Source organism: Cervus elaphus, chromosome 16 (genome assembly GCF_910594005.1).
Source record: "Cervus elaphus chromosome 16, mCerEla1.1, whole genome shotgun sequence".
Classification (NCBI taxonomy): Eukaryota; Metazoa; Chordata; class Mammalia; order Artiodactyla; family Cervidae; genus Cervus; species Cervus elaphus.
In genome coordinates, this window is record NC_057830.1 from 31,697,280 (window position 1) to 31,724,325 (window position 27,046).

The window sequence follows — 27,046 nt, forward strand, 5'->3', positions numbered from 1 at the left end:
AGTAAATCAGTAATCGAAAGCCTTTAAAAATGTGTTCCAAAAGTGCTCAGATGTGACCTAAGTCAAAATCATAGACTTTAAGGAGTTTGATATAATATTAATGTAATTTATCACTGGGCATTGGTATTGTGGACATTTTGTTTTCTTGAGGCTTTTAAGTGTCTTTCCAAATTTTTACAGTGAGAATGGAGGTTTTTTTTTTTAACTTATTAAGTTATGGTTGATAAATAATCATTGCATGTGTTTAAGACATAAAAGCATGATATTTTGATGTACCTATATACTGTGAAATGATGCCCACAGTCATCCATAACCCCCTGTCTTTACCTTTATGCGTATGGTGAGAACACTTAAGATCTAACAAATTACAAGTATAAAATGCATTATTATTAACTAGTCTCCATGCCATACATTAGATCTCCAGCATATAGTTAGGACAGTCTGTTTTAAGCTGATGACTTCAGTAGCATATAAAAACTCTATACTTATATATATCAGAGTACTTTGGTGGTGAAAACAATAAACATTTAAAAAGTTTGGCTAAACCCCTTAGTAAGATAGTAAAAACCAATTTAGAGGGTAGAGAATAAAGTTATAGTCTGTTTACTTTTCTCTCCCTTTTCCTTCGCAGAAACAGTATACCCCAGACACAGGAAATTTGGGATTCAGAGACAACCAGCTGCCCATGACCCCAGTCCTCTTTTTTCTTTGAAGTGTTGTTATTGTTCACTTCGCTAAGTTGTGTCTGACTCTTTGTGACCTCATGGACTGTAGCATTTTAGGCTCCTCTGTCCTCTGCTCTCTCCCAGAGTTTGCTCCAGTTCATGTCCATTGAGTTAGTGATGCCATCCAACCATCTCATCCTCTGCCACTCCCTTCTCCTTTTGCCTTTAATCTTTCCCAGCATCAGGGTCTTTTCTAATGAGTCAGCTCTTCACATTAGGTGGCCAAGGTATTGGAGCTTCATCAGCTTCAGTAACAGAACTTCCGGTGAATATTCAGGGTTGATTTCCTTTAGGATTGACTGGTTTGCTCTCCTTGCAGTCCAGGGATCTCTCTAGAGTCTTCTCCAGCACCACAGTTTGAAAGCAACAGTTCTTCAGTGCTCAACCTTCTTCACTGGTCTGACTCTTACATCCGTGCATGATCACTGGAAAAACCATAGCTTTGACTATACAGACCTTTGTTGGCAAAGTGATGTTTATGTTTTTAATACATTGTCTAGGTTTGTCATAGCTTTCCTTCCGAGGAGCAAGCATCTTTTTATTTCATGGCTGCAGTCACCATCCTGTGATTTTGGAGCCCAAGAAAATAAAATGTGTCACTGCTTCTGTGTTTTCCCCTTCTGTTTGCCATGAAGTGATGGGACTGGATGCCATGATCTTGTGCAAGACTCTTTGTACTTGATTTTGGAAGGGCTGAGAGCAGATGAGAACAGTTCTTCCCTTTTGTAGATTTACAGGTTTGGAAATGGCTGTGCACCTGCTCCTTGCCAATCCTGAGCTTCTGGGAAGTTGTTTGATCACAAAGAATTGCACATATTTTGTTCTTTCCTTACACAGACATCTTTTTGTTTGTTCCGTTTAGGCTACTGTGCATTTGTCCACCTCCTGTGGCTTGCATGTTCATGTGAATTTTATTTCCATGAATGTTTCACCAGGTCTTTCCTTGATCTCTGTATTGCTGTCCAAGGTCAGATGCTCTGTCTTCCCTTTTTTTCTGCAGTTCTGATGCCCTTCTGTGTGTGGTACTCTGAGACCCAGTAAGTCCTTTGAACTAAAGGGTTGTTACAAGAGTTAGAGGTTGAGTACAGTTATACTTGGCTCTGAAATACCTGCAGTTCCAAAGAGGCAGCCAGGGGATAGAGAGAGCCCTGCTTAGTCAGGGAGCCCCAAGTCTGGTTTCTGGGTTCAGCCTTACCGCTTTCTGTCTCTGTGACCCTGGTCAGGGTCGGTCTGATCACCTCCTAGCTTCCTTATTTGTATGTATGTATGTGTATATGTATTTATTTAATTGCTATTTCTTTTTTGGGGGAAATACTTATTTTTTCAAGTCTGTTGAGATCTTTTTTTCTTTTTTATCAATTCTGAATAATTTCCAGCCATTCTGTCTTACAGTGCTTTCTGACCCCATTCTCTCTTGCTTCTCTGTCTGAAACTCCAAACAAATGTATAACAAAACTACTCCTGGAATCCTCACATTCATATCTCTCTCTTTGGTATTTTCTGTATTCTTATATTGGGAATAATTTTAAATTAGAAAAAATTATACAATTTTTATAATTGTAGAATTGGATTATAATCCAATACTGTTTCCATTTATAGTTATTACAGAATAGTGGCTAGATTCCCTGTGTTGTACAATGTATACCTATTTATACCCAATAGTTTGTCCTCTCTCTCCACTATATTTCTCCTATATTTCCCCTCTGCCTCTCCCTCTCCTCACTGGTAACTAGTTTATATCTGTGCATCTGCTTCTTTTTATATTATATTCAGTAGCTTGTTGTATTTTTTAGATTCAACATAGAAGTGGTATCATATGGTATTTGTCTTTCTCTGACTTATTTCAGTTAGCATAATGCCCTCCAAGTCCATCCATATGCTGAAGATGATAAAATTTCATTTTTTTTTTATTACTGAGTAGTATTCCTGTGTGTGTGCACACACACATATATGTATCACACTTTTTATCTATTCATCTATTTATGGACACTTAGGTTGCTTCCGTATCTTGGCAATTGTAAATAATGCTGACTTGAACATTGGGGTGCATGTGTCTTTTTGAATTAATGGTTTTGTTTTTTTCTGTAAAATTGGTCATATGGTAGTTCTCTTTTTAGTTTTTTGAGAAACCACCATACTGTTTTCTGTAGTGGTTGCACCAATTTATATTCTCACCAATAGGGTATGAGTGTTAGTCACTCAGTCATATCTTTGTGACCCCATGGACTGTAGCCCACCAGGCTTCTTGTCCATGGGATTCTTCAGGCAAGAATACAGGAGTGGGTTGCCATTTCCTTCTCCAATAGGGTACGAGGGTTCCCTTTTCTCCACACTCTCACCTACATTGTTTATTTCTGTCTTTTTTATTTGTACAAGTGGGTAATTCAATTACTTTATAGCTCTGACACTTGAAATATTCGTAAAATAAATTCCAGGCAGGAAGCTGAAGTGATGTCTTGAAATGTCTAATTGGGAGTTCAGGCTGAATTAGATTATATGTCCTAATAATAACTTTCTGACACCAGTCGGATGTTCTCCAATTCAATTTTTAATTTTTAAAAATAAATTAAAAATTTTTGAACAGCTTTAGATTTACAGCCTTACTGTAGAGACAGTACGGGAAGCTCCTGTACAACCCACACCAGATTCCTGTTGTTCACATTTCACGTTAGGATGAAGCACCTGTCATGATTGATTACCCAATATATCCGCCTTATTTTTATCTTGAAGTTCATCTCTACTCAGTGTTTCTTCAGTTTCTCCCTAGTTTTGTCCTTTCTTTGTTCCAGTTATACATTACATTGATCTGTTATGTTTTCCTAGGCTTCTCTTGGCTGTGATAGTTTCTCAGGCTTTACTTTTTTTTAACTTTCAAGAATTTATTTGTTTAATTAGGTGTAACCTAACTTTACAAGTGGCATTATTAAATTAGCAAAGTCCACAAGTCTTATACAACGTAACAAGTTGCATAGTTGTTTTAATCTAAGCTTATATAATTACTTCCTGGATTACATAATATAAAAGGAGTCTAACATGTCAGCATGAAAACTGAGATTCACTAATAAAAAGGCACACAAATCATGGCATGGCTCATTTATAGGTTTTTTCTTATATGCCAGGCAGAGAGTGTGGAAATTATGCTGTATTTATCATGTTTTATTGGGCTTTACTTATTTTTTTATGATCTTGATAGTTTTGAAGAGTGCTGTCCAGGTGTTTTGTAGAAAGTCCTTCGATTGAGATGTATCTCATGTTTTTTCTTGTGGTGAGACAAGGGCAGCCCGTTTTTGAGGGGAAGGCCACAGAGGTGAAATGCCATTCTCATGGCTTCACATCAAGGGTACATGCATCAGTGTGACTTATCACTGTTGAGTGTCTGATTGAGGTCATGTTTATCAGGTTTTTTTTCATTGTAAAGTTACTCTGTTTTTTCTCCTTTCATCTTTGGAAGAAATTCACCATGCTTAAAGACTGGGAAATTATGCTCCACTTCCCTAAGGGTGGAGTGTCCACATGAAGTTGTCTGGAATTTTCCTGCACAGGAGATGTGACTCTTCTTGTTTGTCTAATGATTGATATCAGTATGGATTAGTGGATGTTTATTTTATACTTATGTTATAATCCAATACTAATTTAATTATTTTTCTTAAATTTTTCAGCTTTGGCCATTGGGAACTTTTTCAGTTAGTTCCTTTATCCAGTTGACATATTTGTGATATTGTGGGTTTGTCTTCCCAGCCCCCCTCCTTTTATTTTTTTAACTTCCTTTTTTTTTTTTTTCCATTTATTTTTATTAGTTGGAGGCTAATTACTTTACAATATTGTAGTGGTTTTTGCCATACATTGACATGAATCAGCCATGGATTTACATGTGTTCCCCTTCCCGCTTCCCTCCCACCTCCCTCTCCACCCGATTCCTCTGGGTCTTCCCAGTGCACCAGCCCTGAGCACTTGTCTCATGCATCCAACCTGGGCTGGTGATCTGTTTCACCCTTGATAGTATACTTGTTTCAATGCTGTTCTCTCTGAACATCCCACCCTTGCCTTCTCCCACAGAGTCCAAAAGTCTGTTCTGTACATCTCTGTCTCTTTTTCTGTTTTGCATATAGGGTTATCATTACCATCTTTCTAAATTCCATATATATGCATTAGTATACTGTATTGGTCTTTATCTTTCTGGCTTACTTCACTCAGTATAATGGGCTCCAGTTTCATCCATCTCATTAGAACTGATTCAAATGAATTCTTTTTAATGGCTGAGTAATATTCCATGGTGTATACGTACCACAGCTTCCTTATCCATTTGTCTGCTGATGGACATCTAGGTTGCTTCCATGTCCTGGCTATTATAAACAGTCCCAGCCCCCTTTTAAATTACTTTTTTGTAATTTGGCACCAAAAGATGCTTCAGAATTATTTTAATATATTTCTTGTCCCAGTCCTAGAATCATCCAGTCAACCATTTCTCCATGGAGTCCTTGTTCTCTTTACTGGAGAATGGTATTTTAGAAACCAAGATCTGGGTAGTAGGTGTGCTTTTTGCTACTAGGATATCATTGCTACTAGGTCCTCTCAGATGATGGAGCAAAGAGATATATATGTGTGTGTACTAACTTGTGTTATATATTGATAAATATTTGTGTGTGTGTCTATCTGTATTTAAATTAAACATAAATTTGTACTGCTATCTTCAACTCTGATCCATGTAAATTAACATAATAGTATGTAATTGGTTGTGTTCTTAACCTGGGATACTCTTCAATTATTTTATCAATGTTTTGTAACTCAAAACATTTTGAAGCTCTCAGTGGCACAGACTGGTCAGTGCTTATCCATCCATTTATCATTTTACCAGAAAAATACTACATTTCTAGTCCCTCCTTGCAGTGAGGTATGGCCAGGTGATTAAGTTCTGGCCAGTGGGGAAAGGAAATTGTGGGGTGGGACTTATAGGAAGACTTCTGAATATGAGGATAGTTCATTGCACATCCCTTTTCCTTACCTTTTCTCCTCCTTCCTTCCTGTTGCCTGGGCTTCATACAGGATGGCTGGACTACTTGTAGCCATCCTGGGTCATGCGGTAATCATGGGGGATAGAAATCAGTGCTAGGATTTTAAAACCAAAAGAGAAACCTGAATTTTTGATGACTCCAAGCTGCCATACTAACCCTGATCTACTTTTATGTGAGGAAAGTATAAACTGCTATCTTTTGGCCTTTTTGTTTCACCTGGCCAAACCTGAAGCTAACTTACGTACTTTTTGAAGGTGCCTGTCTCTTTAAATATTGTTTTTTTTAACCTAGATCATTTTCATCAATGCTTATCTGTTACCCCTCCAAAAAAGATTTCTTAGGAGAGGCTATTTAGAATTGAGTCCTAAGCAATAAGGAGCTGAGAAGGAAGATGAGGAGATAATTAGGAGAGAAAACCTGGCGAGGTCAGAGTGACCTGGGCAGGGCAGATAGTATCATATAGTCATGGAGGGTAGCAAGTTAAGAGTAGTATCTTAAGGATGAGTGTGAAAGTGACTAGTTAGGTGGACCTGCTGAGAAAGCCTTTTACACAGATTCTGATGACGTGAATGTTAGGTCCTTTGTAATTGTCAGGTAGGTCCATGAAGCTTTGTCCTTTTTCTCCCCTCAGTCTGTTTCCTCTCTGTTTAGATTGGGTAATGTCTATTGTATCTTCCAGTTCATTGGTTCTTTACCTACTCTGAGTTTTAACATTTTAGTTAATGGCATTAAGTTTCCATTTGGTTCTTCTTTATATCTTCTCTTCTTTGCTGAGATTTTCTATTTCCTTGATGAAATGATTAAATTTTTCATTTGTTCCAAGCATATTTTAATTACTCATTGAAACATTTTTAATGAAGTAACTGCTTTAGAATCTGTCAGATCATTTCAACTCCTCTGTCATGTTGGTTTGGTATCTGTTGGTTGTCTCTCTCCATTCAATTTAAGATCTTCCTGGTTCTTGATAAGATGAATGATCTTTGACACCGCTAAGCAGTTGGTGGTGAAAGCCTGGCTCTTCACTGACATCACTTCAGTGACATCACTGCCCGGGGAGAGGGAGGGGGACCTCGCTAGTGTCAGAGTGGGGTGGAAATGCAGACTTTCCGTGTACTCTCCAGGGACACCACTGTGTTGTTCTAGATCCTGTGGTCCTGAACCAGTCTGCCTTCATCACTCCATCTTTCAGTCATCTTCTGTTTGTTGAAAATATAATTTCCAGAGTTCTAATTGTGCTTAGTGAAGGAATAGTGAAAAATACATCTATTCTGTCTTCCCCAAATGGAAGTCCAATTCAGTTTTGACACCACCAAGAGTTAGCACAAACCCCACGTTACGGGGTTCAGTCCCGCAAGACTGCCCCTCCTTTGGATGCTAGCCATAAGTTCTCGTGGCCCCAGGCCACATGTACTTTTTACCTGGCTAGCTACAGATTCAGGGCTCCCCACAACCTCCTCAGGATCAGTAATTCTGTAGAACTCAGGAAAGTTCTGTGCTTACAATTGCAGTTTTATTATAAAGGATACAACTTAGCAAGAGTGGAATGGTAGGGACTCATGAGGCAAGGCCTGGGGTGGAGGTAGGGGTTAGGCAGGAGCTTCTGTTAGAGTTAGGTTGCCTCCTTACTGGTTCACAGAGATGTTCACCAAACGGGAAGCTCGCCAAGCCTCATGATCTAGGGTGCTTATCTGAGGTTTTATTACATAGGCGTGACTGGTTGAATGGCCATATGATTGAACTCAATCTCCAGTCTCTCCCTCCTTCCTAGAAAATGGGGCTGTGAGTTCCAACCCTCTCATTCTACAGTTGGCTGCCGTGGCCACCAGCCCCCGTCCGGAAGCTGTGTAGGCTCCTCCCAGTAAGTCAGCTCCTTAGCATAAACTCAGGTATGATGTGCAGGGGCTCATGATGCATAGCAGAAGACACTGTTACTCAGGAAACGCCAAGGGTTGTAGGAGCTCTGTGACGATAGCTGGGGACAAAGACCATATATATATATTTTTTTTATTATGCCACAGATTATATTAAAAATTTTTTTTAACCAGATAAGTCATTTATTTTAGAACAATATGACGTATTTTTTGGAAGTTTCAGTTGACTCCAGTTTTCATGTCATTTAATAACATACTGTTGCCCTGACTCAGTGTCTTTTTCAGATGAAGTGCAGGAAGCAAGAAAGAGATGACTGTGTCTGTCTGGGAACTGGATTTCACCATCACAGCAGGGCCAAGCTTAAATAGTGTCTCTGAACAGCTGTCCTTTTCTTTTGCTTTCTCCCACCTTCACAGGAACCAGTGCATCAGTCAGATGAAAGAGGTGAAGGAGCAGTGTGAAGAGCGAATACAAGAAGTCACCATGAAGGGGAATGAGGCCCTGCCTTCCCGAGATCTCAATGAACAGAAGGACCAAAGCCAGCAGGTAGTCCTGGGCTTTTTCTGCCAGAATCTCCCAGAGGTCTTCCTGCCCTCTCTTCAGGCATCTGCCGTCCAGTTTGCTCAAGTTCCCTGAGAGTCAATAGCCTGGTCCCAGGGTGTGGGGTCTCTGACTCAGTATGCTGGCCTCTGAACCCAGCCTCTGTGCTCCAGGCTTCATTTAAAGCTCACAGCCACCCTAGGAGAGGGTTGTTTTTGTTTTCCTGTTTTGAGGGCGCCAAGGTCCATGGAGGTGGTCAAATACCGTCCCAAGGTCAGCACACCTGGTCAGTGATGGAGCTGATCCGAGCCACGCTGTCAGACTGCCGCCTATGTGAGCACAGCCTATGGAAGTGCTGCCCACAGCCTTCTGGGGGGTCTTTGTTTTAAATATAGCCATTTTATTGAGAGATATTTCGCCTACCATAGAGTCATCTATGTAATATTTACAGTTCAGTGGTTTTAGTATATTCACAAATGGGAAGTCATCATCATCACACTGTGATACGGCCATCATCACAGTCAATTTTAGAACCTTTTTATAACGCCCAAAAGAAATCCCATACCCGTTAGCTCACTCCCCTTTTACTTCCAGTTCCTGGAGCCTTAGATGAGCTGTGATCTGTTTTCTGTCTTATAGATTTGCCTTATCTGGACATTTATTTATGACTGACAATAACATTTGTCAGTTATTTTCATACAGCTTTCAGGATTCATCCGTGTTGTAGCATGTATGAGTACTTCCTTCCTTTATATGGCTGAATAATATTCCATTGTATGACTGTACTGTATTTTGATTTATTTATTTGTCAGTTGATGGGCATTTGGGTTATTTCCACTTTTTGGCTACTATGAATAATGCTGCTGTGAATGCTCATGCACGCACTTTTGTGTGAACATAGGCTTTCATTACTTCTAGGTATATAGCTAGGAGTGGAATTGTTGGATCGTGTGCTAACTCTCCGCAATATATTGAGAAACTGCCATACTGTTTCGGAAAGTGATCATACCCTTCTACATTCCTGCCAACAGTTTATGAGGGTACTGGTTTTCCCACATCCTTGCCAACTCTTGTTATTACATTTGTCTTTTTCATTGTAACCATCCTAGTAGGTATGCAGTGCTATCTCACTGTGGCTTTGATTTGCATTTCCCAGTAGATGATGATATTGAGTATCTTTTCATGTAACTTTGTTGGCTGTTTGTAATTTCTCTTTGGAGAAATTGTAAATTGTATCCTTTGTCCATTTTGAAATTGAGTTATTTTTATTATTGAGTTAAGAGTTCTTTATATATTCATATAGAGATATTGGTTGTATGATTTGCAAATATTTTTTCCCATTCTGTGAGTTATCATTTCACTTTCTTGGTGGTGTTCTTTGAAGTAGAGAAGTTATTAATTTTAAGTCTAGTTTATCTATTTTGTTGTTTGTTCTATGGGTGTGTTATATCTAAAACTGCTTTGCCTAACCTAGCATCATGAATATTTACTCCTGTTTTTTCTCCTGAGACTTGTAAAGTTCTTAGTATTTAGTTCTTCTGTTTAGTCCTATGATTCATATTGAGTTAATTTGCATATGATGTGAGGTAGTGGCTCAACTTTATTATCTTGTGTGTGGATATCCAGTTGTCTCAACACCATTTGTTGGGGGGAGGAGGGGAAACGATTCTTTTCCCCACTAAGTTGCTTTGACATCCTTGTGAGAAAAATCAGTTTACTGTGAAGATGAGAGTCTGTTTTTGGACTCTCCATCTGTTCCTTTGATCTCTTTTTCTATCCTTATGTCCACACTACATAGTCTGGATTACTGTATTTTTGTAATAAACTTTGAAATCAGCAGCTTTGACTGCTCCAGCTTTGTCCTTTTTCAGAATTATTTTGGCTATTCTGCACTGGATGACTTTTTATATGAATTTTTGGATCTACTTGTCAGTGTCTTCAAGCCAGCTGGGATTTGGACAGAGATTATAGTCTGTAAATCCCTTTGGGAAGTGTTGCCCTCTTAACATCCTGTCTTCTGATGTGTGAATGTGGGATTTCTTTCCATTTCTTTAAGTCCTTTAAAAATCTTTTCAATTATGTTTTGTAGTTTTCAGAATTCTGGCACTTCTTTTGTTCAATTTATTTCTAAGTATGTTTGATGTTATTATAAATGGAATTGTTTCCTTAATTTCATTTTCAACTGTTTATTGCTAGTGTGTAGATAATTCATTTTTATATTGATTTTGTATCAGCCTTTCTGAACTTGTTTATTAGTTCAAGTAGTATTTTTTGTGATTCCTTAGGATTTTTTGAATACAAGATTATGTCATCTAAAAACAGAGGTAGTTTCACATCTTCTTTTCCAATCTGGATGCCTTTTATTTCTTTTATCGCCTAATAGCCCTAGCTAGAACCTCCAGTATAATGTTAAATGTTAACGTGGTGAGGATAGACATCATTGTCTTCTTTTTGATCATAGGGGGAAAGCTTTTAACTCTTGCACTCTTAAGTCTGATGTTAACTGTGCAAGCATACCTCATTTTATTGTGCTTCACAGATGTTTGTGTTTTTTACACATTGAAGGACTGTGGCAAATGTGTGTTGAGCAGATATATTGGCTTCCTTTTTTTCCAACAGCATTTGCTCACTTCTTGTCTCTTTGTCACATTTTGGTAATTCTTAAAATATTTCAGACTTTTTCATTATTATTATATTTGTTATAGGAATCTATGATCAGGGGTCTTGATGTTACTCTTGTAATTTTTTGGTATTTTTAGAAAAATAAAGTATTTTTTAATTAAGGTAGTACATTTTTTTTTTAACATAGTGCTATTACATACCTGATGGACTACAGAATAGTGTAAACATAGCTTTTATATGTACTGGGAAACCAGGAAATTGGTGTGACTCACTTTATTGTGATATTCGCTTCTTTGCAGTGGTTTGAAACTGAACCTGTGATATATTCATGGTATGCCTATGTGTTTTTCATAGATGCACATTATCAAGTTGAGGAAGTTACCCTTTATTCATAATTTGTTGAGTGTTTTATGAAGAAAAGCTGTTGAATTTTGCCAGTGTTTTTTCTGCATCTACTAGGATGAGCGTGTGTTTTTTATGCTTTACACTATTGACATAGTATTATATTAATTGACTTTTGATGTTAAACGTTGGCATTGATGGGGAAAATCCTACTTGGCCATAGTGTATAATCCTTTTGTATGTCACTTGATTTAATTTACTAGTATTTTGTTGATGATTTGGGGGTCTATATTCATATTAGTTCTACAGTTTTATTTTCTTATAATGTCTTTGTCAGGCTTAGGTATCAGGGTCATTATTGGGCTCATAGAATGAGTTGGGGAGTATTCCTTTCTATTCTGTTTTTGGAAGAGTTTGGGAAGATTTAGTATTAAATGTTTGGTAGAATTTACCACGGGAGCCATTTGTAACTGGGCTTTTTTAGGGGGAAATTTGTAAATTAGTACTTCAATCTCTTGTTACAATCTGCTCAGATTTTCTACTTCTTCAATGAGTTTTGGTAGTATTTGTCTTCCTAGGAACTTCTCTGTTTTAGCTAAGTTATCAAACTTGTTGGCAAACAGTTCTTAGTATTTCCCTATAATAAAAATTTTTTATTTGTGTAAGGGTTGGTAGTGTTATCCTCTTTTTGATGTTAGTTAATTTGAAATTGTTTTTAATTAATCTGGCTAAAGCTTGTCAAATTTGTTCATCTTCCAAGGAACTAACTTTTGGTTTTGTTGATTTACTTTATTGTTTTTCTTTTACATATGTCATTAATTCCTGTTCTAATCTTTACTATATCCTTCCTTGCTTTAGGTTTAGGTTTTTCTTCTTTTTTCAAGTGTCTCAAGGTAGGAGATTAGGTTATTGATTTGAGATCTGTCTTTTTTCTTGAGATAGGCCTGAAAATTTCCCTTTAAGCACTGCTTTAGTTGCCTTCCAGAAGTTTGGTGTGTTGTGTTTTCATTTTAATTTTTCTCAAGGTATTTTCTAGTTTTCCTTGTGATTTCTTTGACCCACTGGTTATTTAGGAGTGTATTGTCTGATTTCCAAATATTTGTGAATTTCTCAAAAAACTTCATTCTGTTACTGATTTATAATTTCATTCCATTGTGATTGGTGACCATACATTGTATGATTTCAGTCATTTAACATTTGTTGAGGTTCGTTTTGTGGCCTAGCATCTGTCTGTCCTGGAGAGCAGTCCATGTGCACTTGAGAAGAATACACATTTGTGTGTATTTTGCTCTTGTTGGGTTGGGTCTCTATAGATGTCTGCTTGGGTGGTTTGTCATGTTGTTCAAGCCTTCTCTTTACTTGCTGATCTTCTGCCTACTTGTTAATCCATTATTAAAAGTTTTTTTTCTGGGAGAGATGGGCCCAAGCTCAGATCTCTGCTTTATGCCAGGTGGTAGGGCACAACCAGGGTAGGGGATGGCGTTAGTCAGGGTTTCCGTGTTCTTGTTCATCAGAAGGATGCAGTGGTCCATTGCACTGCTCAGGGTTATTGAAGGTTGATGTCACAGAGCTGCTGCCCTGACCACCTGTGTTCCTGTTTCAGCCCCGAGCCCCCAATGAGCCCCAGCCCAGGCCGCAGGAGGCAGGCCCGCCCCAGGCAGAGGTGCCGGAAGCAAGAGGAAACGTGCCCAGCCACAGGGAGCCCCAGACACCAGCCCCTAGCTCCGAGGTGGCTTTCGATCTGAAGAGACGAGGTGAGAAGGGTAAGTGAAGCTTGCCAGTGACGTGCTGTCTCAGGGCCCTGTGCCAACAAAAAGCACAGCGGCAGCTCCTGCCCCTAGTCCATACAGACAGCAGAGCGCGCTGCTTCTGGGGAGCCCAGTAGTGGGGCTGCAGGTGGCAGTGAGTGTCTCTCTGGGCACCTGGACTAGGGGCCACAGGGCTTTTATCTGCCTTCCTGATGTCCCACCCTTGTAAACGTCCTCATTCTTTGGCAGCTTGGTAAAGGCAGGTCTAGGTGTGCCTTTATTCAGGACAGTGGTGGGACTGTTTAGTTAAGGGGACGTGGCTGAGTCCTGGGTGGCTGTCATTGGCTCCCAGGTTCTGGCCTCAAGTAGGGCAATCAGATAAGCCTGGCATTACAGACTCCTCCACTTGCAGGATGCGCTCAATCCAGATGACTTGGTCTGGATTTGTTTTCTGAACCATTTCCTCTTTCTCATGGTTCTGAAGATACACTCCAGGCACAGAGAGGCTTGGAGTCTGCTGCTGTTAAGTTGCTCAGTTTTGTCCAATTCTTTGCAACCCCACGGACTGCTGCACAACAGGCTTCTCTGTCTTTCACCATCTCCCGGAGTTTGCTCAGACTCATGTCCATTGAGTCATTGATGCTATCTGCTAGGCCACGGCATACATGATCGGCTGCCCCGTCCACCCACAGTCCTTGGGAAGGCTCTGGGAATTGAGTGGTCTCAGGATTTCTGTTCTGTATGGTGAGGTCACAGCAAACTGTGTCCTGTGCCCAGAGGAAACCAAGGAGATTCAGGTCGTCAGTGAGGAGGAGCCTCAGAGGGACAGCCTGGCGCTGCCGAAGGAGCCAGGCCCAGAGCAGGCGGTGGAAGGAGACGGACAAGTGGGCGGAAAAGGCAATGGAGAGCCCAGAGAGCTGGGCCAAATCGCACAGGCCCCAGCCGCCCTGCTGGCCAGCCAGGAGAATCAAGAGGCGGAGGGCCCCGAACGGGACCAGCTCGTCATCCGCGACGGACAGGAGGAGGGGCAGGACGCCAACGAGGAAGGTGGGTGAGAGGCTTCCTGGACTGCCCGCTCGGTCCTCTGCACCAGGCGCCAGCCTGTCCACATCCTTCCCGATGCAGAATGGGCGGCCATGAAGGTGCCCGACCCGCAGGGCGCCATCTGGTGGTCCGTTCTGTCTGTCTGGCTCCATCGTCAGGCAGGAGGGCCAGGCCTCCTAGCACTTGGAACTTGTAGAAATCATATTCACAGGGAGCCTAGGGGGCTTGCCAGCCGGAAGATCTTGGATGGGAGCTGAGCGTAGAGTCCACATAGGTCTCCCGGCAGGCAGACCCCACACGTTTTCCTTGTCCCTTCACCTCCTCCTGCCGTCTCACTGGCAGTACCTGGTGAGCCGAAGGAGGGAGGAAGGACAGATGGAAGGATTGGGTAGATGGAGGGTCATGCATGTTGGAGCGTTGCAGGAAAACAAAAAGTGACGTGGGAATCTCACCTTCCTGGTTTGGTTGACTTCTCTTTTTTAAAGAAAAGTGTAGGAAACTGAGATGAGCAGGATATTCTGGGATGTATCTTGGTCCCTGAAAGATGGAAAACATTTTAATCCTAGCCAAGCCAGGGGCACTTAGAAGACACCTGTGTGCTGAGCCTGATAAAGTGACAGAAGGCGGGGATAGGACTTACTGGCAGAAGTTACCCCGATTTTCTGAAGAGTGTGTTCTCACAAGTTTTCAGTTAAATAATTGGGGAGGAAAGAAAGAAAAAAAGGACACTCTGGGGGCTGATCAGAGTGGCAGTCTAGTTTCAGCTTCCTCAGCAGTAGGTCACAGGGCGTAACAGCTGCCAGTAGGCCTGAGCTACTGCGGGGGCCTGTGTGTCACACCTTGTTCAAGGTCAGCTGTAACGGTCTGATTAGCAGGATAAAGCCACACGGCACACAGGCCTGGGCATTGTTTCCTCTCCAGGCAGTTAGAGCAGGGACACAGAACTAGAACTGCCTTTTCCAGGCATGCTTTTTCAACAGAAGATCTTGTTTATACAGATAGGAAATGTTTACAGTAACCCTCCGAGTATGTCTCTTGATTGCATCCTGTCCTGATCTTTTCTGGTTGCTCTTCTCTCTGGGGATGAATGCAGTGATAAATGAGCTAATTCTGTATGTTTGATGAAAAATTTTACCCTTTGATTCACAATAGCCATTCCATTTCCTTCTCTCAGGGCAGTGAACCATTTTAAGCAGATACCTCCTTTAACCAGAAACCTGTGAACTAGTTACCCTGACTCCAGCCTGGAATGAAGCTCTTTATTTAGGGCCATGTTTTAAATAGATTCAGAGTTGGAGTGGGGCATACATAAGTGGAGAAATCCTGCATGGTCTTTGCACCAGGAGCAAGCACATGTGTCCCTGTCATTTCCTGAGAGGAAGTCCAGAGAGCTGATTGTTAAACCAGGGTTGGGATAACCCTAGCACCTGAGCTCTGGTGTTCCCATGGCATTGAGAGAGAAATGATGTAGCTTATGTTTTGTGGCTCTGTGCTAATTTTTCAGGGAGAAATCAGCAGAAACTGGGAGCTGATGATGACTACAACATGGATGAGAATGAGGCAGAATCTGAAACAGACAAGCAGGCAGCCCTTGCGGGGAATGATAAAAACAGAAATGGTAATTAACAATGGTGGTGGGGGGGGGTCACCTTTCATGTCTGATTGTGGTCCTTCACTTTTGGTATGACTGTATACTGAATCCCAACAATAATGTTGTAAGTAATCCCTCATTAGAAGACTGTTTTCTCCGGAAGCCTTGGAGTGTAGGGGCAGTGGAGAGAGGTGTCGGTTTCAGGACCTTTCAGAAAGTCTGCATACGTGAACATGGTCATCAGCCCCTCAGGGGTCGGTGCGGATATGCTTCAGTGAAGTTTAGGAATTTCCCTTCAAAACGATAGATCACTGCACGATCACTTCATAGCACCCGTCAAAATGCCATGATGTGTACACAGGCAAGTTTTTATAGTAGCGCTCTGTGTTACTTTGTGTTACTGTTATTTTGAACTTTTGGGAGTACAGGCCTGTGGGATGGTCAGATTCTGGATTTGTCTCCTTGTGATTGGATTCTGGTTGAACATTTTTTTTTTTTTAATAGCTGCAGTTGTGTTCTTCTGGCTTCACACCAGGAGGCACGGGGTGGCAGGCTGATCCTTGGTTAAGGTGGTACCCACGGGGTCTCTCTGCCGCAAAGGTCCATTTTCCCTGTGTAACTAACATGTCATCCAGAGGGGGATGCTGTGCAGTCGTGTGACTTTGTTGTCCATTGAAAACCATTGTCTGGATGGTCAGCTGTCATTCTTTAAGGACTCCCTCACCCCCAGTGTGTATACATTTGCACACACACACAGGCACGCATACTCTCTCTCCCTTGTGTTAGTTTCACTGTAGACTCAAGGTTTCCTTTCTTAACGTTCGTTCTTCCGTCAAACTCTTGCTGTTTCTTTCTCAGTTTTTAAGAGCTCTTTACATGCTGGGGAGGTTGGCCTTTATCTGTGATGTGGGTTGCCAATACTACCTAGCAGTTTATCTTGATTTTGATTATGGTTTTTTGCCATGTGAAAGTTTCAAAAAATTTTATGTCTTTTCTTGCCTACAGATATGGAGTCACAGTTTTCTCATTTAGAGTTGAATTCACCCATTTTTCTGTTGTTGTTCAGTATACTTTTCAGATTTTTCTTTTGGTTTTATGAAGTAAATCAGATTCAGAAAAGCACACAAAACAAGCGAGTTGTTAGAAGTTAAACATTTTGTAACTGCACCCCGCCTTCCTGATCAGGAAACACCTTCCTTCCCTGTATTGCAATACCTGTCCTCAACTTTCCATTCGGCATTTTCTTGAATTTCTTTATGGGTTTATCACCCAAGTGGGCATCCCTGGATGCCATAGTTTAGTCTTGCCCATTTTCTTATATTTGATATGAGTTTAAGTCTCAATTTACAAGTCTTCTGTCCCTTCCTTCTTTCATCCATCCATTCAGCCAGCCAGCCATTGCTGTTTGATCACAGTCTGGGGAGTGTCGATTGTGTATTCATGGTTCTAGTCATGGTTTGGTTTAGTGTGTTCTTTCCTCCCTATTTATTTCATGCAGATCACCAGCTGATATCTGGCGGCGGTATTTTAATTCAGCCATTCCTATTTCATTTAATTGAAATATTCTGTAAATAGAAAAGTCATGGTATTGTTCATATAGCATAGGCAGGATAAATGCTTCTTTCTCTTTACCAGTTTTCACAATAAGGAATTATTTCCTTTGACCTTTTGAAGGTGACCATTTGAAAATATAAACTTTTAAGCCTTTTTGATGGGTTTCATTCAGCTGCATGTATAATCTTTTTTGAAGCTCACATCGTCCCAACTTCTTTGGCCAGTGAGGTTTGCCCCACTTCTCTGTGAACCATTGGTTCCTTAGTCTCTCGTCCCGCTTAGCCACCACTTCACTCCACACGGTGCCTTTTCTCTGTGAGGGGCTCTGCCTGGGAAGAACCCAAAGAGGAGCTGCTGCCAGCGTGTCTCATGGACCTCCGCCCTCTCCTTCATCTTCCACGGGCACTCGGTGGTCACCTGCTGTGGGAGTAGCAGAGACTGCCCCTCCTAGCTGCAGCTCCGCCACTGGCCCAGGTGCTTTCCGGCGTAACCTGTTGGTTGGTAGGGTTTCTGTTGTTCTCGGGTCCATCAGAGGCTCCATTGCTTCCCTGTTTTCTTTGCAGACACTGCGAGTGTATGGTTTGCTGTCCATGGATTACTTTTGACTGCTTGTATTTTGGGGTCTGCAGGACTCCTGCTCAGCTAGTTTTGCTGTAAATGGTCTCTAGTTTTTGAGTTTTTAAATTTAGTAGTTGCTTTATATAAGGACTCTGAGAGGTTCAAAAACTGCCACTGTTTCTGCCATCTTTCCAGAATCCTCTATTTTCATAACTTACATCTCTTGATTCATGTGACTCACTAAATGTTTTCAAGTGTATGGGCATGAGATATGGGTCCAGTTTTCTTTTTCCAAAGGTGTTTGCAGTTGGCCCAACACCATCTCAGATCACCATCTCATAGTCAGTGATTTGAGGTGCTACCATCATCAAACACTGGATTTTCATATGTACTTGGTTCTGATTTTTGGATTTTCTATTTCTGTTCTATTGGTTTCTCTCTTGATTCACAGTGTACCACATTGTTCTAAGTATAGCAGCTTTTTTTTTTTTTTTTTTTTAAATCTAGCCAGTCTACTTTCTCTGGAAAATTCAAGCCAACATCTCTTTGAATAATGCTTCTTTCCTTTTTGGCTCCTCCTTGAATTCAGATTAGAAGTGTATTAGATCTTTTCAATCTATTCATGTCTCGTGTCCTCTTTTTCATATTTTTCATTTCTGCTTCTCTGATCTGTGTTGAGAATAACTTCCTCAGAAATATCTTCCAATTCAAAAATTTTTCTTTCATCTATGCCTTCTTTGCTCTGTTTTAATTTCTAAACTTCTTACTTGGCCATTCTTTATGGGTCCTTATTCCTTGCTCATGCTTTCAATTTCTCCGTCAACATTATTTCATATGCCTTGTTTTCCAGTTGTAATATCTGAAAACTTGCGGGGTTTCATTTCATTTCTGCTGATTCTCCACAGTACCTTGTTTGTGTATTCTGTGCTTAACTGTGAGCTACTACTTTCCTTGGAACTTCATCTGTGGGAAGTCTTTGAGGACTGAGTTACAGAGAGACGGTTGTTTGCCTCTGCCAGTCCCAAGGAGGGTACTGCAAACTCACAACTCCTTTAATAAAGTAGGTTGTCACCTTTAGGGTTTTTGGGGATCACATGGAAAAATGAGAGTTTGAATTATACACCTGCACGATCATCTCATGTGGTTAAAAATGCTCTTTTTAACCACATGAGACTTTCCATTGCAGGTTTATTTCCTGTTGCCTTTAAGTCAAGGATGTGAAACTAGGGTTCACCTTTATATGGGCATCCCTTTCTTCACTCCCCATCTTGAGGGGAGCCCTCGTGTTTAGGGCCTTTTGAAGCTGTGAGGGGAGCTCGGAGTCTTCAGGCTTCAGCAAAAGTCCTCAGGACAAAAGCTGGCATTGATGCTTATTACCTTCAGTTGTTAATATTTCCACTCCATTTTTGATCTTCCTGTTAGTGTTCACAGGCAATGCATTTTAATTTTTTTTTTTTTTCACTTTTCATTTTGAAATAATTTAAACAAAACTAGTAAGAATTTCCACAAACCTTCATTCAGGTACCCCAAGTGTTAACATCTTATGTAACCATAGTACAGTTATCAAAATGAAGACATTTAATAGTCACATAATGCTATTATCTATAGACATTATTCAGATTTCTTGAATTGTCCAACTAATAACCCCTTTCTGATTCAAGATCTAATCCAGAATCATACATTGCATTTATCATCATATCTCTTTAGTGTCTTTTAACCTGGAACCCTCTGTCTTTATCACTTATAGCACTGATAATTTTTTAAGTGTTTTGGCCAGTTGTTTGGTAGAAAGTTCAGTTTGATTCAGCAGTGCATCCTTAAAAAGTCTTTCGTATTTTATCCAGCATGTCACTTACTACAATTGGCAGAGTTGCTTGGGGTTTCTAAAATTGAAAGTCTTAAGTTCATTTTTAAATTATTTTCATAGACTCTTTAGCTAATTATTTTTAATGCAAAAGATGAACATGTTAGGAGTCAGAATTTTAAGCAAATACAAGTTAGGTGTGTGACTTTGCAATGAAGCCTTGGGATCTTTCATTCTTTACACCCAGGTGTCCTTCTAAGGATTTGACCTTGTACCTGCTAAGGTTTTTAAACAAATTGAGGAGGTGAGCAAAGTAGAGAAATGGTTCTGTCAGCTCTTTTAAGAAAGAATTTTAGGTTGAAGAAATGTCATTTTAAAATTATGTCATCAAGATGGTTTCAGACCCTGTCTTCTCCAGGGAAATTAGAAGAAAAAGGCATTAGTTCCAACTTTTATTAGAGAACTTAAGACAGTCATTTATTTAATAAAATCATTAAGATGTGCAGTAGTTGTAAATGAGGATCTTGGGTTTAGGTTATATTTGTGATGTGTCTTTTTACATCCTTTGGGTGTCGTAGGATAAAGAGGGTGGAAACCACATGTAGACATCCATTCTGTAAAGGAAGAGCTTTGGAGTCACAAAAGCTAACCTGATTTGTGAATGGCTTTTAGGAGGCAGTGTGCTTCCTGCTAGAGGTGCAGTAAACAGATTAATGCAGCGCATGAGGGTCATGATCATGTCAAAAATACTGAGTACATTTCATACTGTCCATTTTGTAGAACATCATTTCACTATTTCACAGTTCTTGATACCTTGTTGGCTGTACATACGGACTCTTGCTATCTTGTCCTTGATTAGTAATGAAGTTCCACATTATGATGTTACCCTGGGAGACAGTCCTCTCTATAGACACAAGTCAGATGGGACCTGCCTGGGCTGGTTTCTCAAAATGTTTAATACTAGAACATTTTGTTTTCTTTCTTTCCTTTTTAGTTCTTAACGCTGAAAATCAGAAAGGAGACACAGTAAATTTACTTGATCAGCGTGAAAAGAGGAATCACACACTCTGAATCAAACTGGAATCACATTCTTTTGTGTCAGAATCGAACAGAGATTACTACAATAGTCATGAGGGATTGAATACTGTGAAATGTACTAAGTAAAATATCTAAAGATGATTATTGTGGAGTTTGTATTTACAATGTAGGAAAATGAGATTGTCTTTGAGACAGTGTTTTAGAGGTATTTTTGAAGTGTTTATATTGAGATGTCAAAATTGTTGAAATTTGTTGGCTAATAGGTATTTCATAAGAAGAGCAACACCAGAAATAGAACACAGGTTCTCCTTCAAGTGCGGCAACAGCAGGATTCATATTGTGAAGTGTAACCTTTGATGTGAAGGGGACTCCCATACTCGCAGAGCTGGTCTTCAGTTCCCTCTGGAGTCATTCTCTTCGCCACGTGGAGTCCTTCTGTTCGCCACGTGCAGTGCTGAGACAGGAACCAGCCCTGCAGTCGGCACTGAGTGATTTTTGGTTTATTCTTCTGTGCTCACTTCTGGTTCTGACAATCAGTGGCCTAGAGCACTGACTGTTAACATGAACATCACTAGCAACGGTGTTAAACAAGTCTAAACACAGAGGTGTTTTGTGTGAGGATTTTTTTAAAAGACTGCTACTTGTACAATAACCCTTGTCATTACTGTACAAAATGCTTACAAGTGACTTATAATTTGAATACCTGTGATCTATACTTGCCTTGCTTAGTGTGTGTGGGCAAAGCATTACCAAGAAAAGCCAGTGTGGATTAGACTTCTGACGCATCAGGGGCCAAAACAGGGCTGACCTTGGGCACGTGTGGCAGAGAGGGCAGTACCGCGCTGTGGGTGGGTGTGCTGTGGACAGACTGCCTACTTCACTGCTAGAAGAAGAGAAGAGAAACTTGATGATGAAGGAGACACACAGCATACAGATTTGGAAAGTTTAGAAAGTAAAAAAAAAAACGCAGTAGTTGTCTTTTTCAGTTTACACATGTACCTTGTGGTAAAGGACCACATCACAAACTGATTTAAAAACCAAAAGTTAATTTGAAAATGACTAATCATAATTTGCTTAATAGTGACATCAGGTTTAAGTTGATTCTTAACATTGCAAATAAACAGGCTCTTGTCAGACTAGTGAATGACTGGCAGACTCACATTAGTGACCTTTAGAAAGGCTCCCTGCAGGGTTAAGTGGGTGGTGATGCTTATTAAATCAGCATTCTGAGTCATAGGGCTTGAGATGCAGGGGCTTCAGGTCATGTGACATAACCCCCTGATTAACAGAGAAGAGCCTGGGGCCCAGAGGACTTCTGAAGCTTCTCCAGGCCCAGCCAGAGTGCCTGCCTCGCTGCCAGCTGTGGACTCCTGCTGCCACTGAGGGGCGGGGCCTGGTCTGCATTCAGGTTATGATCTCCAACTTGAATGCTGTGTGGTATTTTTCCTACCTAATCATTAAGATTATAACTTCCCACCCAGAAAAGGCAACTGAAGGGTGTGAAAGTAGCTTTATAAGATACTCATCTAGGTCCTTGTCCAGTGTCTAAGTCTCAATCAGTCTTAGGGTTGATGTCTTGCATATTAGCCTTTATTCATCTCATGTTTAATCAGTGTGCCTAGAGTTGCTGAGAAATGAAACTCTGTTCAGGTTTTAAAACTGCTTTCAGTTTTCCCTTCATCTGCTGTTGAAACCCTAAGGAATCAGCTTGTAAACTGTGGATTAAGGATGGTCGTTTGCCTTATTAATTAAACCTTTCTGTGGAATGAGATGCTGATATAAATAAAAAATAATCATGATTTAATCTCCCTGTACTGAGGCACCTGAAAGCTGTTTGTTCAGGAGGTGTGTACTTTAGGTGTTTCTTCAGGCAGTCATGCTTTATTGCTGTTGGCTTCCCTTGGGATCAACTATTCCAAGGAACAATCTAGAGATGCCACAGCTATTTAAAAAATAAAACCTGTGTAATAAGCATCAAATAGATTATTAGACAACATGGTCTTGGGTTCATCTAAAATCAGCAGCTAGTCCAATTTTTAATAAACTGATTCACACCCTCCTCTATATTTTCAAATGGTGTATAGACAAGGAGTGATGATTAATTTGATCTTTTTTCCTGCAGATGAAGATTGCCATAGCAGCTTTGGATTAGATTTCATGAATACTCTATAATCATTGCACCTAGCATACTTTTGTGTGATGGAATTTGAAAAAACATTCCCTGTTTAAGTCACTGTGGTGTCATTAAATAACTAGGTTGACAACTGGCATAATTGTTTTACTTGGTAATAGGTGGTTATCTATTCATAACAGAACTTGGAATGGTGGAAGAGAATTGTAATTTCAGAGTCTTCTAAGGTCCAGGGGGAAACTGGTCTATTCTCATTATGTATTTTAGCTTCAAAGAGATTATAATCATTAATAGAGATGGTAATCTTTACTAATGATTATAGATTAAGGATAGTTTATAGGAGACTCAGTCCACTTCTAACACTTGCCATTGAAATGAGTTTGAAAATATATATTTTAATTTTAAAGTCTCCATTAACTCTGGGTTATACTAATATTTTTTTCACATTGTCATCTTAGATTTTGAAAATATTAGTATTAGAAAGTTGGGGAAATGGCTTATCTTGTGTATTTAAATGTTTGTGTCCTATTTCAGCTCAGAGGGCAACACTTTCTTAAGGGTACTAACTAAGCCACTCTTCTTAACAACTAAGTTTGTAAGGTTCTGGTAATGTGCACACTGAAGGATTACCCAGAAGTAGGTCTCTTCCCATGCACTGTGCTTGTTGATGTGCCTGTGAAACTCATCTCTGGGAAAGAGATACGACTTGAGACATTCTCATCTGTAAACTATATATAAACTTTTTTTATACACCAAGGCCCTGAGACAAATACCTGTGTTTTTTTTTTTAATCCTTACTCCTTAGAATAAAATTAAATGTTTTAAAGTAGAATAAAAATCCTGAGTTGAGTGACACAGGCTTACACTTCATATCCCTACAGAGATTCTAATATTGCGAGGGGTGCTTGGTAAATTTGACTAAAGTTCAAATAAAGACTGAGTGATCAGAGATGTGGTCCTAGGTAACCTAATTTTTCATATAACTGAAGTTTTGCCTTTTAGAACCCTCATAAACAGATTTAGGGAAACAAATGCATTTTTAGAATGAATGTTAATAGACACATAAGAATGAGGATGAAAACTCAGGCTTTAAGAAATAAGCCAGAGGGATTTCCCGGGTGGTCCAGTGGTTAAGAGTCTGCCTGCCAATGCAGGAGGCACAGGTTCTAACCCTGTTTCAGGAACTAAGATCCGACATGCCACAGGATAACTAAGCCTGTGAGCTACAACTACTGAGCCCGCAGGCCACAACTAGCAAAGCCAATGTGCAGCAACCAAGTGCCCATGTGCCACAACCAGCACCATTAAAAATAAATAAATAAATAAATATTTTTTAAAAAAGAAGTAAACCAGAGTCTTTGTGGAGGAGCTCCTGATGTTAGAGCTTGCTTTTTACTAATGTGGCTCTCTTAGTAGTAAAATGACAGTGGAACTTCCAGTATGATGTAACATATCTGCCTTTATCCAGAACTCAAACCTTCACCTGAACGTCTTAACTCACACCAAAAAAGCGGCCACATTATTATTTCACATCTGAATATCATTTAAAAGAGTAGTTCTGTGACCTTAACCACCAGTCTACAGCTGCCAGTTTTTACCCTGTGAAGGACAATTCTGCTATAATAACATCCTTGCTCTGGCTTTTTGAGAAGGGTTCATTCAAAAGTTATTCTGGAAGTCAACGGATTACACATCTCTGATCAAAACAAAGCACCACACTTTCCTTTAAGCTTGGCTTAAAGGTTTGGCCTAAAACGTTTGAATTCTACACAGATGGTTGCAGATACTGCATCTGTATCTTAGCAGTAGTTTAGAAATTCAGAGTTTTGCATAATAAACTTTATGTGGTCCTCCAAAAGCTGATACATTCTTTTTAAATGGAAAGAATAGAAGGCATTGTTAGCAGAGGACTACAGAAAAAATTCCTATAGTTTAAGTCAGTGCAACCAATTTCTTCAGTTGATGCAAGCCATTTATGGGCAAGGCTACCACACTCCAACTGACCACTTACAGGTTCCTACTTCAAAACTCCCCTAGCATTCTTAGGTGTCCTGTGTTCTCACCATCAAGTGTCTCAAATTGAGCCTTCCTACTGCCCTGGAGGCTTTGATTTTAACCTTCATTCAGTTTTACAACCAATTGCCTCCAGGCTATCTTATTAACTGAGTGAGCAGGTTCCGCAAAGATGAAGGCCTTTTTCTCAAGTTTATACTACAGCTGGGAAGATAGAAACAATTAGCTACAACTGAAAATGCTAAAAAGTTGGCTTAAAGCTCAACATTCGGAAAACTAAGATCATGGCATCCGGTCCCATCACTTCATGGCAAATAGTGGGGAAATAGTAGAAACAGTGAGAGACTTTATTTTGGGGAGCTCCAAAATCACTGCAGATGGTGATTGCAGCCATGAAATTAAGACACTTGTTCCATGGAAGAAATGCTATGACAAAACTAGACAGCATATTAAAAAGCAGAGACATTACTTTGTCAACAAAGTTACATCTAGTCAGGGTTATGGTTTTCCCAGTAGTCATGTATGGATGTGAGAGTTGGACTATAAAGAAAGCTGAGTGCCGAAGAATTGATGCTTTTGAACTGTGGTGTTGGAGAACACCCTTGAGAGTCCCTTGGATGCAAGGAGATCCAACCAGTCCATCCTCTAGGAGATCAGTCCTGGGTGTTCATTGGAAGCACTGATGTTGAAGCTGAAACTCCAATACTTTGGCCACCTGATGCGAAGAACTGACTCACTGGAAAAGACCCTGATGCTGGGAAAGATTGAGGGCAGTAGGACAAGGGGATGACAAAGGATGAGATGGTTGGATGGCATCACCGACTCAATGGACATGGGTTTGGGTGGATTCCGGGAGTTGGTGATGGACATGGAGGCCTGGCATGCTGCAGTTCATGGGGTCGCAAAGAGTCGGACATGACTGAGTGACTGAACTGAACTGAAAATGCTAAGCACTTTTAAATGGTTTGGCCTAAACCAGAAGATACAGGAGCATTCTCTGAAGATGTAATGTTTCAGAAACTTGAAGGATAAAGAGAAGCTGTCCAAGAGAAGAGGTTGGCTGGTCAGAGGAAAAGCAACGTAAGATGCAGCTTGAGAAGCCAAGGGGAGAGGGCAGAAATGAAGTGGCCAAACCAGGTTTTGCTTAGTGAAGACTATCATTAACCAGAGAATAGTTGATCTTTTATGATCATACCAGCTCCTCCAAGAACAGGATGGAGTAAGGATGAATGTGGAGAAGTCAGTTCTAAAGAATGATTCCATTATTTCACACCCCACTCATTAACACTTTAACGTGCCAATTCTGCCCTTCCTCTTCAAGAAGGTTCTGACTATTGTCGCCAGCAACCTGTCAAATCCAGTGGGCCCATTTTGGTCCTTATCTTAGGTCTATTAGCTGTATGTGGCCCTGCACTGCTTATTTTCTGGCTAAATCTCCTTTTCATGCCAGAGAAAAACTCTCCTAAACTTTTCTAAATGGGTGCTTTTTTGACCAGTAATTAAGGTGATTTCTTAGAAGGCCAGAGTTTTATGAAACCAGTGACAGAAACTTGGTCAGAGGGTGGCACGGCATGATTTTAAGGTGCTCACTTTTGTTTCATTTCCTACCTGCTCCTTTCTCCCACCTCTTCCCTGGCCCACTCTTAGAACTTGGCTATCCTGACTCTTCCTTGGGACCAATCTCAGTCCCTGAGCAACTGCAACCCCCAGGGGCTGCTGCTGGTAAGTTGCTCAGTCGTGTCCAACTCTGTGCGACCTCACAGATGGCAGCTCACCAGGCTCCTCCATCCATGGGATTTTCCAGGCAGGAGTACTGGAGTGGGGTGCCATTGCCTTCTCCAGCAACCCCCAGTGCAGGCCTCCATTTACAATTCATCTCTGCAGCCACTTAAGTCTTCAGTTCATGTCTACCCAAGAATGTGCCTTTCAGCTTCACACCAAACTACTTGCCACTCTCACTAGGATGTTTTTCAAAGGCAGCTCAACAAGGCATTTTCTGGTGGTCCAGTGGTTAGAATTCTATGCTTCCACTGCCAGGGGCCTGAATTTAATCCCCCGTCAGGGAATTATGACCTTGCAAGTGGCACAGCCCGAAAGAAAAAAAGACATCTTAACATCTAAAACAATCTTTATCCCTGAACCTTGTGTCCTGTTTTGCCTATATAAGCAAATAGCACCACATTCATCTAGTAGTCAAAGCCATAAAACCTATGAATCATCACCCTTGATTCCCACAAACTCACCCAAGTCCTGTACCTCTTATCTTTTGATTCCATTCATCTCTGTTCCCTCTGCCACTACCTTAAGACCAACCATCATTTCTTCTCACCTAACAAGCTTCACTGCCTACAGCCTTTTGAACCAGTAATCATGAGCAAGCAGATCTGATTTGATCCTGCTGCTTACCTGATTCAAATCTTCCAGCAGTACCCACCACCATCAGTCAACAGTC

General features: G+C 40.6%; 1 protein-coding gene across 5 annotated transcripts in view; it reads left to right on the plus strand.

Moving 5' to 3' along the window:
• The window catches only part of GOLM1 (golgi membrane protein 1), a 57,221-nt gene extending 33,870 nt beyond the window's left edge, over positions 1-23,351 (plus strand). For 4 of the 5 annotated variants that reach the window (XM_043927514.1, XM_043927511.1, XM_043927513.1 and 1 more), the window contains exons 6-10: positions 8,026-8,155; positions 12,717-12,876; positions 13,639-13,908; positions 15,410-15,523; positions 20,407-23,351. In XM_043927514.1, the coding sequence (XP_043783449.1) occupies positions 8,026-8,155; positions 12,717-12,876; positions 13,639-13,908; positions 15,410-15,523; positions 20,407-20,483 (751 nt within the window). In that variant the 3' untranslated portion in view covers positions 20,484-23,351. The remainder of the gene's footprint in view (positions 1-8,025; positions 8,156-12,716; positions 12,877-13,638; positions 13,909-15,409; positions 15,524-20,406) is intronic. The other variant, XM_043927512.1, reaches the window with a different exon arrangement.
• The last annotated feature ends 3,695 nt before the right edge of the window (positions 23,352-27,046 follow it).